Genomic DNA, 17087 nt, shown 5'->3' with positions numbered 1-17087 from the left:
GCAACAGAGACTACGCGATAACAATACACGGATCACATCATCCTACGACACATTTGGCACGCCAACAACAACAACGGCAACAACCAATATAACGGGTGATCCACTAACAACTGCAAGTGAATCAACCCGCACAGTCGCTTCACAATTTCCATCACCGCCAGCAGCATCAACCCCATCAACAGTATCCGCGCCTGAATCACAAATTCCGGGGACACACCAGCACAGTAACGTAGGCATAGCAGCACCAATTCCCCAAGGTTCACCCCCTGTAACGCCCTTATGAAGTGTGCGACCTCCTCCATATTATCGAGATTATTTAAATCCAGACGTGGCACAAGCGTATCATTTTATTTGTCAATCCGCGTGGTATATTCAAGTGAGTGCAACCACAATCTATTGTGATAGTTGTGCTACAGCTGAACATATCTTTTGCGAACGACAAGTATCACCAGTTTGGCGACATTTACATATAATTTCTCGACACTTTCAAAATACGACATTACACTGTGGGCGATGTTATAATTTATTACTCCGCACTCGTAGAGCCATCGATTATTTCCATTGCAGACAACATATCATGGACAATATCCATCGTGTAAATCATTTAATAACACAAATTTTGTGCGATGTAACAATTTTCCCATAATTACACATATAATATATATACCCATATACTTTATATACTACATATATACTACATATTTTATATATTCTTTGTATGTCTTATTATTATGTATTCTACATATTCTACACATATGATATACTCTATACACTTTTATTACCTTGCGACTACGATATAACTATATATGAACACTCCAAACGTAATAAAAAATATATAAGAAGAAACAATAGGTATAAAACTTTTAATAAATAATATTGCGCTGAATTCAATAAATGTATTTGCGAAATGAATAATCATAATTCAGGAATAAAGAGTTTTAACTTTTGCTTTAGAAAAATTATATAGTAATAAATTTACAATTATTATATATCTCTCTCATCCGTTTAAAAAAAAATATAAATAAAATAAAATAAGGAACAAAGAAAAATTTTTAAGATATATTATATTTCCTTTTAGAATAGTCAAAAAGAAAAAAAAAAAAGGAACAGAAAAATAAAAATAATATTGAGCATTCAAGATTTAACATACCTCCGACTCCTATATTTAACAAGAAGCATCATATAAATATAACTCAAATAAATGCATTATTCATATTAATTAACAATTATTATTATTACTCTTATTACCAACTCTTTTCCTGATCTCTTTTCCCGATATAACATATACATCTTACATTAATAAGAAATTTTTCTAATCAATGAACCATTCATTATTCAAAAGCATAAGATATAACATTTTAAATTCGGGGACCGAATTTCTCCAACGGGGGAGATGTCACGTCCGGCGATCCATAGATCCCTAGATCTAGGAGAAATTTTTTCCTTTTTTTTCACTATCCTCCATCCAATAAGCTACAAGCACAAACTAACATGAAACTAAGAAAGACACGCTTATACGTCACCTATAATAAAATACTAATCTGAGAGAGAGATATATATATATCTATATATATATATGTATATGAATCATCTATACGAGCGAGATAGACTTATGTGTAATACTTAGGAAAGACAAGAACCGATATAAGGAAGTCCTTTTAAATATAAGCTTCTTTTATATAAATATATTGTAAAACATGTCCAAAGATTAGAGAGAATCTATTTATGTAAAAATCATGATAAATGACCAATATTTTAAATAATCAAATAGTTATTGTAATTCTTTGAAAGGGTCATTTATCGTAATTTATGTAAGACACGACCTTGCAAGCAATGCATTCAGAGAACCAACTAATATGTATTCTTAGAAAAACTTTCTCTTAAGGACCACCCAAGAAGTTCGCAAAAATCCATTTCATAGCTAAAGAATTTGTTCTTAAAACTCCCTCATAAATTACCCCTACTATTCAATTTTAAAAGAGTATAAAAACTCTTCCAACAACGGAACAAGAGCTTTGTTCAACCTCATTCTTGATCAGTTTTAGATCAGTCAGTCAGTCAGTTCAGATTCACTCTGGACTTAAACCCACTCAGATTCTTATTCGTACTGTAAACTGTTAGAGCAATTCAAGTCAGAATAAAGTGTTTAAATTTTAAACAAAATATATTTCTTTAATCATCATCAATAAAGAAAACCCAATTCAAAGCAGTTAATTATCCTGGGGTTTTACCCCCTTAACCGCAAGAAAAAGAACCCACAACTAAGACGTTCTGTCGAACTCGGAAAACTGTTGGAAAAGCCTGCCTCACGGAACCAACAGATTGACGTTACCAGAACGTCACAGTAGTTTAATAAGATACTTGTTACTTTCATGACACTGTTATTTTTGTTCCCTGGCTCCCATATACTCGTTTTTGTATTCCGTTTTCGTATAAAGTTTTATTTGAAAAACTTTTAAAGACAATTTTTCTAGAAAACCATTTGCGAGAGAAAATTCATTAAAGAACTATAATCGCGCTTATACTTGCATGTATTGATCGATTTTCTTTAATTAATATCTCAAAATTTTACGTAGTAATTTTCAAAATGATACATGACTGTTTAGTTAGTTTATCGAGATCTACTTATGTTTATTTTTTTTGGCGGGAAATTGCATTGACATTCTGTATATACTATATAGTTTATTTTTAATAAAATGTATATAAGCATATAATTTAATTCGAATAATTAAATTCGAATATACAATCTCATTAATACCAAGTATACATGTGTACGATAATTATTATACAAGATACAAAAGAAAATGCGTAATATCTTTGAAGAAATTTGATAATACAAATTACACAAGAAGATAAGAAGATAAGATAATCTTCAATTAGAGAAGAGAAATATATATATATATATATTAAAAAAATACATATAAAAAAAATTACAAAAATACATATATAAAAAAAATTACAATTAGCAGCAAACCCAGCCGCTTTATGATTTTTAGTGTTTTACATTGTGCAGTAAATATACGGTATTGCTAAAGAGCTTGATTGCATTTTCCAATTTAATAATGCACAATACTGAACCGTGTAACTGTCTATGTTTGAAAATTGAGAAAATTCCAGAAGAATTTTTAATCTTGATATTCACCTGTTTTCAATCGCAATGTCTTAAATTAAAGCAAATTATTCTCGCTTTATTTTCTTAAATATATAATAATTATAAAAATTACATAAAAAAATATATTACAATAATTTAAATATATGATAAAATAATATCAAAGTATAAAGTAAGGAAAGAATGCGATATATTAAGAATCTCAAGATTTTAAAATGAATGTAAAATTTAATTTTTGTTTAATTTATTGATATTTCCATTATCTTTATAATTAAAATAAGTAAATAAGAGAATCAGATTTTATATCAGCTGATTCGATTTTTATTGAGACTTTTAAAAATGCGTTTAAAAATCCTATTTTAAACGCATACACAATGTATACTCCTTCGAACTCGCTTCTCCCTCTTTCTCGCGATCCGATATAAAATCTTTTTCATGGCCAGATATAAATTTTAAACGACATCAATCTGATTCGATCATCGTAGGCGTCCAGTGCGGGATTAACAGATAAAACGTTGCATCGTTTTGACGATTAGGATTATCCGCGAAGATTTGACTTCGTGAACTCAAATACTGATAGCAGCGTATACCATCGATATTAGTGCAAATGGAAAATTGATACTAGAGTATTGATTCGGTCGAGTAGTCTCGAGAGTACGTGAGATTTCCGCATTGCGGAAAATGTAACTACAATATAAGCGCAATACAAGTGTAAGTATTTTTTTTCAAGTAATTTTTTTTCAAGGAAGAGATATTTTTGGTACCATTTTTAGATTGATCACTATTGACATTTCTTCAATAACATGTTTATATACGTGATAGCTTTATAAGCTTACATATTTTTTCAAATTCGAGATTTTAATTCTTTAATATTGTTTCCATTTTGATCAGCATATTTTTATGCATGTTTTACAAGTTAAATAAGTTCGACTTAAATATTTAAGAAAATATTTAAGAAAAGATTTGCAACGATTATAATATGATTAATCTATTAGTGCGCAATATAAATAAATAATTTAACGTGTTCAACGTGATAATTTGCATGTGTTTTTGTAGTATCGCAAAACTTAGTCCAAATATAAAACACAATAATACATTGTTACGGATAACGATTCGCATAAGAACATATTCGTGATTATTAATTTATTACAATACGGAAACTTGTAAAAAAAGGGAAAGCGAAAGCAAGGAAAAGAAACAGAAATTAAAATTTTTTACTTTTTTATATTTCAATGATATTTCAAAATTTTATATTTTTTAATATATATTCTGAGATAAAAAAGAATGCACACGAGAGTTTAAATATTTTTATCTAATCTTACTATGTAATAAAGCTGCTAATAAAGCAATGTGGTTTCTTGCAAAATGATATAGGATTTTTTAGTTTAGTTTAGTGAGATCTACTCATGGTTTTACTTTATTGCAAGATACCAGAAATACTTTGTATATTCATGTAACTGTGTAAAATAAACACACGTAATTATATAATCAACATCTATGTATTAAATTTGTAATACAGAAAAGTAATACAATATAACATGTAATATAATATAATATTAAAAATATTCATAATATGAATTATATTGTAATATAATATAATATTTTTATAAAATATTATATAATACAATATTTTTATACAATATTTTTAATATTATATTGTATAATTAATATTATATTGGTTAAATACAATTAATATTTAATTAAATAATTAAACTAAATTATTATCTTTTATATGACATTAGTGAATAATTAAGTATATACATTTATAAATATTATCACAATCATTTATGTTGTATTTATAATGCCTAAACACTCAATATCTTAGAAATCTAGTTATTCAATTATGTGAATAAAGACCGTGAATATGTGAATAAAGACATTTATTATATGTGAATAAAGACATTTATTAAATAAATTATTATCTTTTATATGACATTAGTGAATAATTAAGTATATACATTTATAAATATTATCACAATCATTTATGTTGTATTTATAATGCCTAAACACTCAGTATCTCAGAAATCTAGTTGTTCAATTATGTGAATAAAGACCGAAAATATTTTATCTGTTTCTCGATCTCCGACAAGCGTGTTTCTAGCTTGTATTCAGCATTAGGAATGATTGAATTTTCCAGTTTCTTTTTTACAAATTTCTTTATCTGAAATGGATTATTTTAATAATTGTTATCAATAAATGATTTCGGATTTAATAATTGCACTATCACAGAAAAATACAGAGTATCATTATGAACAGAATTATAGAAAAATATTATATAAAATAGAAATTTGATTTATTTAAAATTTACCTCGCCCAACTGTTCCTTAGCATACACATTGTTAATTATAACAATTAATGTTACAATATCACTGACCCTCCTATAAAGAATATTAATACAATATCATAATTAATTTGTACAATAAATCTTCACATCTATGTGTAGCATATCTTGATTAAATAATATCGTCACCTGTGTCTTATTGTTTCGTAATTAATTAATAAACTTGTAAGCATGTACTTAGTATTTCTCTCAAGAATAGAAAGGAAAATATTAGCAGTTAAGTCATAAGTTCGCTCTATCGATTCAAACGGAAGGTAAGATACATTACACGAAGGTTTAAATACAATTTCTGATATTTTTATTTCTAAATAATTGATTATAATTTCAAAATTTTTACTGTAAGCCAGACATTCTAAAATTGTATCATTTGCTTCCATGCAATTAGTAAAAACTTTATTCCATGTATAATGATCTGCCGTTTTCAAACCATTACAATATGTCCACCTCTTCCAGCCAGGCAAAAGTCTACAGAAGATAGTCCAAAAAAGAAGTAAAAATCTTGTAACGAAATTGTGTTAATAGTTTCTTTAGTGTTTTATAAATAATTTTTTGATATAAGTGATAACTAATTTCCCAATCATATGGAGAATTTAAAAAATGTTCTTATAAAAAGAATCGAATATTTTGAATATTATGAAAAGAATTACTTGTTTTCTTCAGGATTTGCTAGATGCCATTTCAAATGTCTCTTAGATTTCTCTTCGCAAGGCTTTTCATTTATAATACATTCCCACTTTGCAAGTTCTTGTTTCAAACATTTAGTATAATCGTTGACGTTATTTTCGTCATCTAAATTCCCGTATTTAGATGTAATATTCTGCATAAAATCAAACTTTAGCACGCCCTAAAAATTGATAAATATTATTATATTTAGTTTATTTATTATTCACAAGAACACATATAATGTACGCGCAAATAAACATTATTCCTAGATAATTTTGTTTATATGCGTCTTTAATATTTATGTGACTTTATAGCATCAATACTATAATAACCAGATTTATTAGAATTTGTTATTTGTGTGTGAATAATTGTGTATGTATTTTATTATCTATATAGGTATGGATTTTATATCATCTAATGAATTTTTAACACATATATATATCCATATACAAAGTGTTTCATAAGTTTGTGCTAACGCACGTGAGTGGATAAAACGCAAAAAACTCAACACAAAGGTCCTTTACCATTTTACAATTTTCGCAATGATTTATTGAAATATTAATTAAAAATGAGAATAAACGCGCGTTTCGCGAGGCTAGATTGTAAGATATGCGCGGTAGGTGTGTCAGCGGCGAGTGTCGCATAGTCATGAAGAAACAAGAGTCGAGGTACGCGCGATCAAAATTTACGAGACACTCTGTATATATATTTAAGTCTGTGCATATTGATGTATCGATTGATGAATCGACTTTAATATGTTTCCTTAATTTAAATATGTGGCATATCAAATATAGATTGTAAATATTTTAAACTTTAAATATCAATTTCTTTTATTATTAAACAAGTATATACAAGTGGATTATTATATGTATATTAAACTATTATGTGTTGTATAATGTAAAAAAAATTATTGTAAAATTATATAAGTCAATTTCTTTACAAAATGTATCGTATATGTATTGTATATTTTTAACATCGTAAATATTCAAATGCTACGTAAGAAAATTAATATAAGAAAAATAATTTTGTCATATACTGTGTTCTATAATTTCCTAAAACATATTAAAAATTATTTACACAATTGATCATCAATTATCACGTAAATACTAATGTATTATTATTAAAGAAAAATAACTTGAAATATTCAAAATTTATGTAATTGTATTAAATGTAAAGAAAAGATATATAACACAAATATGTAACATAAGCGCTTTTTAAAGTTAAATTTCTGAATTTTGGAACAAAAATAATTAAATATATATATATATATATATATATATATATTTAATTATATATATATTATTTAATTATATTTAATTATATTATATATTTAATTATATATATATATATATTATTTAATTATATATATAAATATATATATATATATATATATATATAATAAAATTGTTTTATAAAAAAAATTATCCATTACACCAATTATCTATTTTATAATACAACGATTTCATATCATAATAATTCCTTTAAAAATAGATATATGTAGTGAATTAAACAAAAAAAATTAATTATACATTAATATTTAATTATTTTTGTTACAAAATTCAGAAATTTAACTTTAAAAAGCGCTTATGTTACATATTTGTGTTATATATTTCATATATATATATATATATATATATATATATGTATATATATATATATATATATACCTTAAATTCAAAATGAAAATCCAAGAATGGGAAGATATTCGACATAATTTCAAATGCTTTCAACATAGGATACCATGCTATATAATCTGTTTCCTGTGCCAAATAAGAAACGAGTTCCCAAAATATGGAGAATTCAAGTTTCTTCTCTATCGCAAAATGAAACGCATCATTAATGATTTGCGCTCGATTGAGAACATGTATATTACTATATTTTTCAGAATTTAAGTATTGTGCAATTTTTCGCCAATTCGCAGTATCGTAATGGACGCGATAATATCCTATAATAAAATAAATTATTTTTGTTGATTATTAAATACTTCCAAATAATATATATTAATTATAAACACATTTCGAGATGTTAAACATATTTCCATATTATTATACAATAAATATATTATTATTATTATTAGAGAAGTTTGTATCTCCTGTTTTTATTATTTAACATGAAGGCTGTATCAGCAATTCTACAAATTACAGCAAACAATAAAAATTTCAAATATGTCATTAAAATTTCATTATTCTTGCAATATCTTTTATTATATCTTATATCATATATATGAGTTCTAATACATTTTATGACTATTTTTAATTAAAATTTATGTTATATATATATATATATATATATATATATTATATGTATACATATATACATATATGTATTAAAACTCATATATATAATATAATATATAATAAAAGATGCTTGCTGTATATATAAATATATATATATATATATATATACATATATATATAAATATATACATATAATGTATATGGTATATTATATACATATATACATGTGTGTGTATATATATATATATATATATATATATAACATAAATTTTAATTAAAAATAGTCATAAAATGTATTAAAACTCATATATATGATATAAGATATAATAAAAGATGCTTGCTGTATATATAAATATATATATATATATATATATATACATATAATATATATGGTATATTATATACACATATACATGTGTGTGTGTGTGTGTGTGTGTGTGTGTGTGTGTGTGTGTGTGTGTGTGTGTGTGTGTGTGTGTGTGTGTGTGTGTGTGTGTGTGTGAGTGTGTGTGTGTATATATATATATATATATATATATATGCACATATATGTATATGAATGCCTGTTACAAACTTCTACGGTATGTAAAATGTTCAAAGAAGGTTAATTTTTAATAAGGAACTCATGTCCTGAAACGCACCGTTTGCGAGATACAGACTGGAACTGTTAGTATTAGGAAGATAAGTATTAGGAATAATTCTCATAATATCTTTATTTATTTACATTACATTACAAAAATGTTTAGCAATGTCAAAACAGATGGCTACATTAATTGCTCGTAATGACAACAAGAAATTCAAATGACGTCTAACATTTTAAAAAGAGTGTACCAGAACATGCTTCGCAGGTGCAATTCTTGCATCGAAGTTAATGATCGTCATTATGAGCAATTATTGTAGTCATTTGGTTTAACATTGCTAAACATTTTTGTAGTGTAATGTAAACAAAAAAAGTTATTATGAGAATTATTCTTAATACTGAACATAGTTCCATTATTCTTAATAGTGAATATACCAATATATAGTTCCAGTTTGCAGCTCGCAAACGGTATGTTTTTGGAAATGAGTTTCTTATTAAAAGTTAATTTACTTAAACTCTCTGCATACCCTACAAATTTGTAACAGATATTCATTAATACCCTGTGTTTATATATATATATATATATATATATATGTATATATATATATATATATACACATATATGTATATATGTATGTATAATAATTGATCAATTCTGAGAATTTGAATATGCAATTTAGTGCAAACATAAAATGGCTTCGACTACAAACATAATATATATAATTATACAAACATATGTATTTATATATTGAAATATGTATACTTGAAATTATATATAATATAATTGTAAATTTATTATTATATAATATATAATATAAATTTAATATTCAATATGTAAATTTAGATGTAAATTTATTTTTCAATATTCACCAGCTTGTTGTAAATTGAAAATAATCCATTGATTTTTCTCAAGAAAGAGTTCAGTTTCTGTAATGTAATGTAGCCAAATAAAGTTATTATGAGAATTATTCTTATTAATGTCAATTTTTGAAATCCATGGTGTTACCGAAATATTCGTCCAAGTTATGATAAAATTGGGATTCGACTCCGTAGTATAACTAACAGGAATATAATATTCTTCCTCATCTAACTTGTTGCGAAATTCTACCGATACACTTACAACATTAGTAGAATAATTTCGCGTCACCTTCAATATGGAAGGATATTTCTGCATAATCCACGAATTTATCGCATCTTTTATTTTAAAATCATACATATAATCCAATTCAAACATCTCGGATCTCATTGCGTTCCATAAATAATTGGCAGTTTTTGCTTCAGGCTTACTAAGTCTATAAGATTTAAAATTATAATAATTTTAACACTATATTAAAAATGATAAATAAATAATAAGAAAAAAGGTCATAATTTACATACACACACGTGTGTGTGTGTGTGTGTGTGTGTGTGTAAATTATGATCTTTTTTCTTATTATTTATTCATTATATAAAATTACAATTAGTTATAAAGGGCTTGTAGAGCGAGAAAATAAGTATATTATAAAAGTTTAATTATGTCATAGTGTACATCCAAAATAAGTTTATGTCGACGTGACATTACAATAATACAGAAAAAATCAAAATATAGGTACGTTAATAAAATAAATTTAATAATATATTTCCAGCTTCTTAATATTTAAAAGACATAGATATTTAAAAACTATATATATATATATATATCCATTAGTAATTATGTTAGCATTTGTCGTGACTGAATACATAATAATTTTAATTTTTATATTACAAAAAGTGTTTATATTCTATGTTTGTAAAACTAGATTCTCAAAATCATTCCATTTGAATTATTTGTTATTTAGATAATATGAATACCTATTATATATTTATTAAGAAAAAAATTAAAATTCAATCTTAACAAAAATTCATAAATACTCGTATAAAATAGCAGTATAAATTTAAGCTTTTAAATATCTATGTCTTTTAAATATTAAAAAACTGGAAATATATTATTAAATTTATTTTATATTTTGATTTTTTTTCTTTATCCTCTATGATGTATATTATTACATTAAAATACATTATACTTACTGATTATTAAAATATTTCGCCAATCCCTTTGAAAATATACGAAGTGGTAATATTCGTTCTAAGATGCGCCATATAATAGATCCTATAACGTTTAAAAGAAAAAAATTTAATATATTTAAAATCCCTCTACTAAAATGTGCAATAAAAGTTTGTGAATATATTTGTAACTAATAAAACTAAATAAATCACATACAAAATTTGTGCAATTAAATCAAAGTAAGCAGCTATAAAAAATTGTTAAATATATTTTAACAAAACAATTTGTAATAATAGATAAATAGTAATTAAGAAAAAATTTGTTAAAAGTAATAAATTATATATTAAATAGACAATTATAAGGAATTAGTTAATTTTATATTTTATTATGATTTTTTGAAATCTTAGAGAAACATGTATAGTTATGATTTAAAAAAAAATTATACATTATAAAATTATCCAAAAATAAAACTACAAGTATTAAAATATCGAAATAAGACGTTATTTCAATATTATTAAGGCAAAGTAAATAATATATTAAATAAAGTAAATAATATATTAGAATGTTATACACAGTTGATCATTTTTATTTATACATTATAATAATATATTTACATGGAAAAAATGTGTAGCATCACCGCTGCCGTCGCCAACATGCTAGTTGATATTTGATAAAATATAATTAGTTAAAAGTATAATTATTATATAGGTTTTCCCTAAATATCCCTCTTCGGATAAGAGAGAGATACAATTTCTCTAAATGTTTTAAAGACTAGCCTCTCAAAATAATTAAACATCTTTTCTTGATTTTTCGTAATATTTGAACCCTTTCTAAAATATAGTAGATGGGATATTTATGGACATCCTATTATATATACATTTATGTATATATTTTCCACGTAAATATAATAATATCTATATAATAATATAAAAGTAAACAACTGTGTGTGATTCTACTCAATAATACAGTACATTATTTATTTTTCCTCAGTAGTAATGAAATAACGCCTTATTTCGACATTTGAACATTTGTAGCGACAAAATGGCACTAGCAAACGATATTGCAATTAATGTGACTTTTGATTGACCACAAATTATTTATTTCCAGAGTTTGTGCAAATTTCACCAAACTTTAGAATTCATCTTCCATAAAATTCTTACGAGGTTTTTTGTTTATAAATGACTTTTCTCATTTCTTATGAAATTAACATTCGAAAATTTATTTAATTGTTTAATTTATTATTTAATTATTTAATTGTTTAATTATGCAATGTTATACGCATACCTTTGAAATGAGAAAGAGAAGATTGTATATAATTTTCAGGATAGCCTATATTATTTTCTACAGTAGAATTTATAACAACATAAGTATTTAGATAGAGTAATTCATGTTGAACTTGAACTACAAACAAATCCATCATTCGGGAATCTGGCAGAGCCTAAAATCAATTCGATATAATCATAATTTATCAAAAATAATCATTAAGAAAAAGTTTTTGGTGCGTATTAAAATTAGCTTGTTATATGCCATTGTTAAGAATAAAATTTGTGTGTTTGTGTATGTAAATTTTTCTGCGATAATTATAATACAAAAACATATACATACTTAGTTCTTATTAAATTTCTTTCATTGGATTTTTGAAATTTTAGAGACTTGGATTCTTATTATTACTTATAATTAAGAAATAAAACACAATATTTGCACGAATATTTAACAATTATCTGCATTGCTAAACGGTTAATCATTTGACTGCGTATTCAAATAATAATAACATTATTAACAAAATAACCTTTTCGATCATTTGTGCTGAATAAAATATATTAAATCCTTCGTTTAACAATGTATGAGGCCATAAGTAAGTTGGTCTGAACAGATTTCCTCTATATTTTTGCACCATCCCACGTGCAATTAAGTGCGCAATTATCGTTTTGTATGCGACAGGATCTAATTCTTCATTATAAGTGATGTCTGCTTCTCTAAAAATTTAATATGTAATTAAAACAATTTTTAAAATATATTTATATTTTTAATTATATATATTACCGATAAAAAATGAAACCAAAAGTCTGTTCAATTTCATTTTGTAAATCCGGAATTACGACATGATCTATTTTGTTCTCAAATGAAACAGAGGTTAGCGACGCAAGTTCTTTGTTCCAAATATTCCTTCTATGCATGTATACATTGGTGAAAGAAATAACAGTTTTCGCAAATTCTAAATGCGGTTCCGATTGTGGTCTGTACGTTATGGACGAACGAATTGTTTCATTATCCGAGAGGATGACGTGACGAAAACTGGATATCAGAAATGCTACTCTATCTATGGAGATTAAAGGAGTGACGTTAAAATATGTCCATATCATATTATCGTCCGTCAATTTAGTATCTCGTATCGGCATATTTGACCAAGCTTCGTATTTTGGATGATGTATTATGGAAATAATAAAAGTAATTCTTAATTCTGGCTTGTCCCAATATGGAAACATTTGCTGTTTTTTCGTTTGATACCTGTTTCTTCGCTGGATTCCTGTTGCGATTAACCACCTACCGTATTTTAATGATATATTTTAGATAATGACTAATTTTAGGTAATTGTAAGAGTAGAATGTACAATTTGTTTTTGATATTTCATATATTCTTCTACTTACTCTATTTCTTCATCTTCGTTTATGTATGGAGTTCCGAAAGATTCTCTTACGATATTAATTGAGATTATGTACTCTATATACAAATCGTATATTCCATGAAACGAGACATCACCGAAATCGAGCACGACAATATTGTTTTTAGTAATATTTGTGTGATTTGTTTCATAAACCGTATCATTATTTTGATTTAATGTAAGATTTGAGTACACTATATATGTTGTATCCGGTACATAAAAACTTATGTATCGTTTTGTATTAAAAATACGTAAAGTGATTATGCATATGCTATGGAGATAATTATTGTCTAACTTTATCTTCATATTATAATGTATCGGAAGTACATAACCTGATATGTTGCTTAATTTGATTATTACTGCTTCGATTTTTGATTCTTCATCATCCATACAACACGCTATTGCCATTATGGTTATGTATATTATACTACTACTTAATAATAGTTTTAAGAATGTCATGTTAAATTTCGTTCGGATATCTATAAAAAACGTTCTTGCGTTAAAAACAAGGTTTGCTTACAAAGAGTATGCGATTCAATCGACTTTTGTGTTAAAAAAATGTTAAAGAGAATTTACTAACGTTTCATAAGAAAATACGGTTAATTTAAAAAGAAATTAAAATAATATGGTTTAATAAATAAAAAAAATTAATAGAAAAGATAAATGTAAATTTATTGAAACGACATATGAAATATTTTTCTCGGATTTAAATATTAGGAGACAAAAGGACATATTTAGATAATTCGAATAGGACAAGCACAATAAAAATAAAAAAAACTTTTCTTAATCTTAATTTAGCTATCTTTAACATTTCTTCTAGTGCAATTACATAATTCAGTGTATATATATAAATATATATATATATATATATATGTATATATGTGTATATAATATAAGCATTAAAATGTATGAGAAATGAAAGTATATTCTGAACAACGCGATATTATGATATATACTGTATGTTTACTAACATGTTGTTTTCAAGATCGACCTGTTTCTTAAGTAAGAAATATACTAAAAACATATAAACACTGAACGGAAATCAAATATCATCAAATATTTGAAATTTTGATAATATAGCGATTTGTATCAAACATTCGAACAAAATTCTGAAAACAATTATGTTAATATTTTTATAACAAATCTTTTTGCATAAAATGTTACTTATTTATTATTTGTTATTTATTCGTTCCTTACACATTTAAATTAACATATCCGACTGGGCCTAGATTTTCATTATAAATAATATTTTAAAAACAAGACACAGGTAATATTACGTTTTTAAGATAGATAATTTTATAGCTTAGATAATTTTATAGCAATAATATAAAATTAATGGCACAATAATTTTATAATGTAAAGAAGAAATTTAGCTTATAAATTTTACATTTTCTATATTTCAAAATGAAATGTCGAAACATGCTATTACAATAAATGTTTTCTTTTCTATTAACACTAATGTATGCAAAAGATAAACATGATATTTACAATAAAATGAAGTCGATTTGAAAATTAAAGAAAATGTCTTTTATAAAATAGAAGCGTTACCTGTTACTTTACACAATTTTGTATGCACATTTAAAGAAAGAAAGATAAATATTTTATTATATATTTAATGCTTTATCTAATTAGTTCAATCAGCTAGGTTTAATACCAGATTTAACAGGAAAAGCAATCGCGAACTTATCTCTTGAAGAGACTGCCATAAACTGATGGCTCTGTTGGCATACCTAAGAATATTTAGAAGGTTATACGCAGAGCCGTCTTACCTGCGTGTGCGAAGTGTACAATGTACATGGGCGGCAGAATATAAAGGGCGGCAAATTTTGATTAACAATGTAATTCAAAAAGAAATTATAAAAGAAAAACTTCTCTCCTTATCTCCCTCTCTCCCTCTCACACACAGATACACACACACACACACACACACACACATAATATATATATTCTTTTCTACACTATTATAGACGTTGCCTTTTCGAAGGTTGAAGAATGATGTAACACTTAAAAAATCTTCCTGACTGGTTTAGGTTTTCAAATAATATAAAAGAATTTAATAAAGAAAATAAAGATTTTAGACTGAAAACTTGCGTGGACCTATAAATAAAATCAAGTGATCCTTTATTCGAAGAGTGTGATATTGATGCGATAGAATTTAATACGGAAATGGAAAATGTTTCAGGTTTTTTTAAAGATGAATTTAATGCTTTCGATATATTGCAATTTATGTTAAAAAATAAATTAACCACAGTATTTCTAAATTTAACAGTATCTTTAAGAATTTTACTGACGGTAGTTATAACAGTAACTGCAGGAGAAAGATCTTTTTCTAAGCTCAAACTAATAAAAAGTTATCTGAGATCTTCAATGTGCCAAGAAAGACTCAATTCTTTAGATATTTTAAGTATAGAGAATGAAATATTTGAAAGCTTAAATATAAATTAAAGATAAGTTAAATTATGTTCATTTTTCTCGTTTTTTTGAAGTAATAATCATATATACCTATATATATATATATATATATATATATATATATATATACATATATATATATGTATGTATGTATGTATACAATAATTATGTACTATAGAACTATAGAGTTATAGATATACATACTTATATATATTTATGTATATAAATAATCTTTTTCTGCGTAATCATAACTTGTATGAATAGATTACTTAGAAGAATAAGGTTTAGATGTTGCATAGAAGTAGGAAAAGAGTAATATCATATTTGTAAAAAAATTGGAAATATATTTTAAGTTGTGGGAGGATGTACTATATATGTTGATGCTGTCTTATAAAATAATATTTATTACGATACGCAACAAACTTGTATTAAACTTTTATGATAATTATATTATTATTATTTACTTATTACATATTATATATATATATATATATATATATATAAATTTAATATAAGTTTGTTGCGTATCGATATATATATATATATATATATATATATATATATATATATATATATCTGTTTAAGGTTTTGAATTTTTAACTTCTTTTTTTTCTCTTTAAACCTAGTAATGGCTAAATTTCACTTTAATTTTCATTTTATTTAAGATAGAAATCTAATACAATGACAGAATTGCAGCATGTTTTATTTTAATTAAATCTGAACTTCTAAAATTTTTTTTGATTCTTCATACGTGAAACAAAATTTTATTTTATAATAAATAATAATGCAATAATAATGAAATCTATAATAGTAAATATGTAATAATAAAAACTTAATTAAATCAATAATTTTGACGTATAATATATAGTAATATACCGGATGGCAATTAATAAATAATTTAGTAGTACAAAAGTGTAGTTGGCCTAGAAGTGCTAAAAATACATATATATTTTTTGCAAAAAAGGTATATAAATAAATTTTACAAAAAGATGTGAAATCCTTCCAAAAAAAACCTTACAAAGGTAAAAAAAATACACCAAGTACATAAAAAATATTCCAC

General features: G+C 24.8%; 1 protein-coding gene across 1 annotated transcript; it reads right to left on the bottom strand.

Annotated features, from left to right (window-relative positions):
• Window positions 1-5104: 5104 nt before the first annotated feature.
• On the bottom strand, window positions 5105-15336 carry LOC112638431 (aminopeptidase N-like). Its single transcript, XM_025410160.1, has 12 exons — window positions 15164-15336; window positions 13602-14094; window positions 12997-13497; window positions 12743-12929; window positions 12238-12391; window positions 10977-11058; window positions 9801-10222; window positions 7781-8058; window positions 6098-6294; window positions 5580-5915; window positions 5418-5487; window positions 5105-5270 (listed from the first exon to the last, which is right to left on the bottom strand). The coding sequence occupies exons 2-12, from the start codon at window positions 14072-14074 to the stop codon at window positions 5148-5150; spliced, it is 2823 nt and encodes a 940-aa protein (XP_025265945.1). The 5' UTR covers window positions 14075-14094; window positions 15164-15336; the 3' UTR covers window positions 5105-5147.
• Between the last annotated feature and the right edge of the window lie 1751 nt (window positions 15337-17087).

The sequence above is a fragment of the Camponotus floridanus genome, unplaced genomic scaffold (genome assembly GCF_003227725.1).
Source record: "Camponotus floridanus strain SB8 unplaced genomic scaffold, Cflo_v7.5 scaffold3, whole genome shotgun sequence".
NCBI lineage: Eukaryota > Metazoa > Arthropoda > Insecta > Hymenoptera > Formicidae > Camponotus > Camponotus floridanus.
The sequence above is the reverse complement of the archived record's forward strand: the minus strand, read 5'-3'. Positions and strand labels throughout refer to the sequence as shown.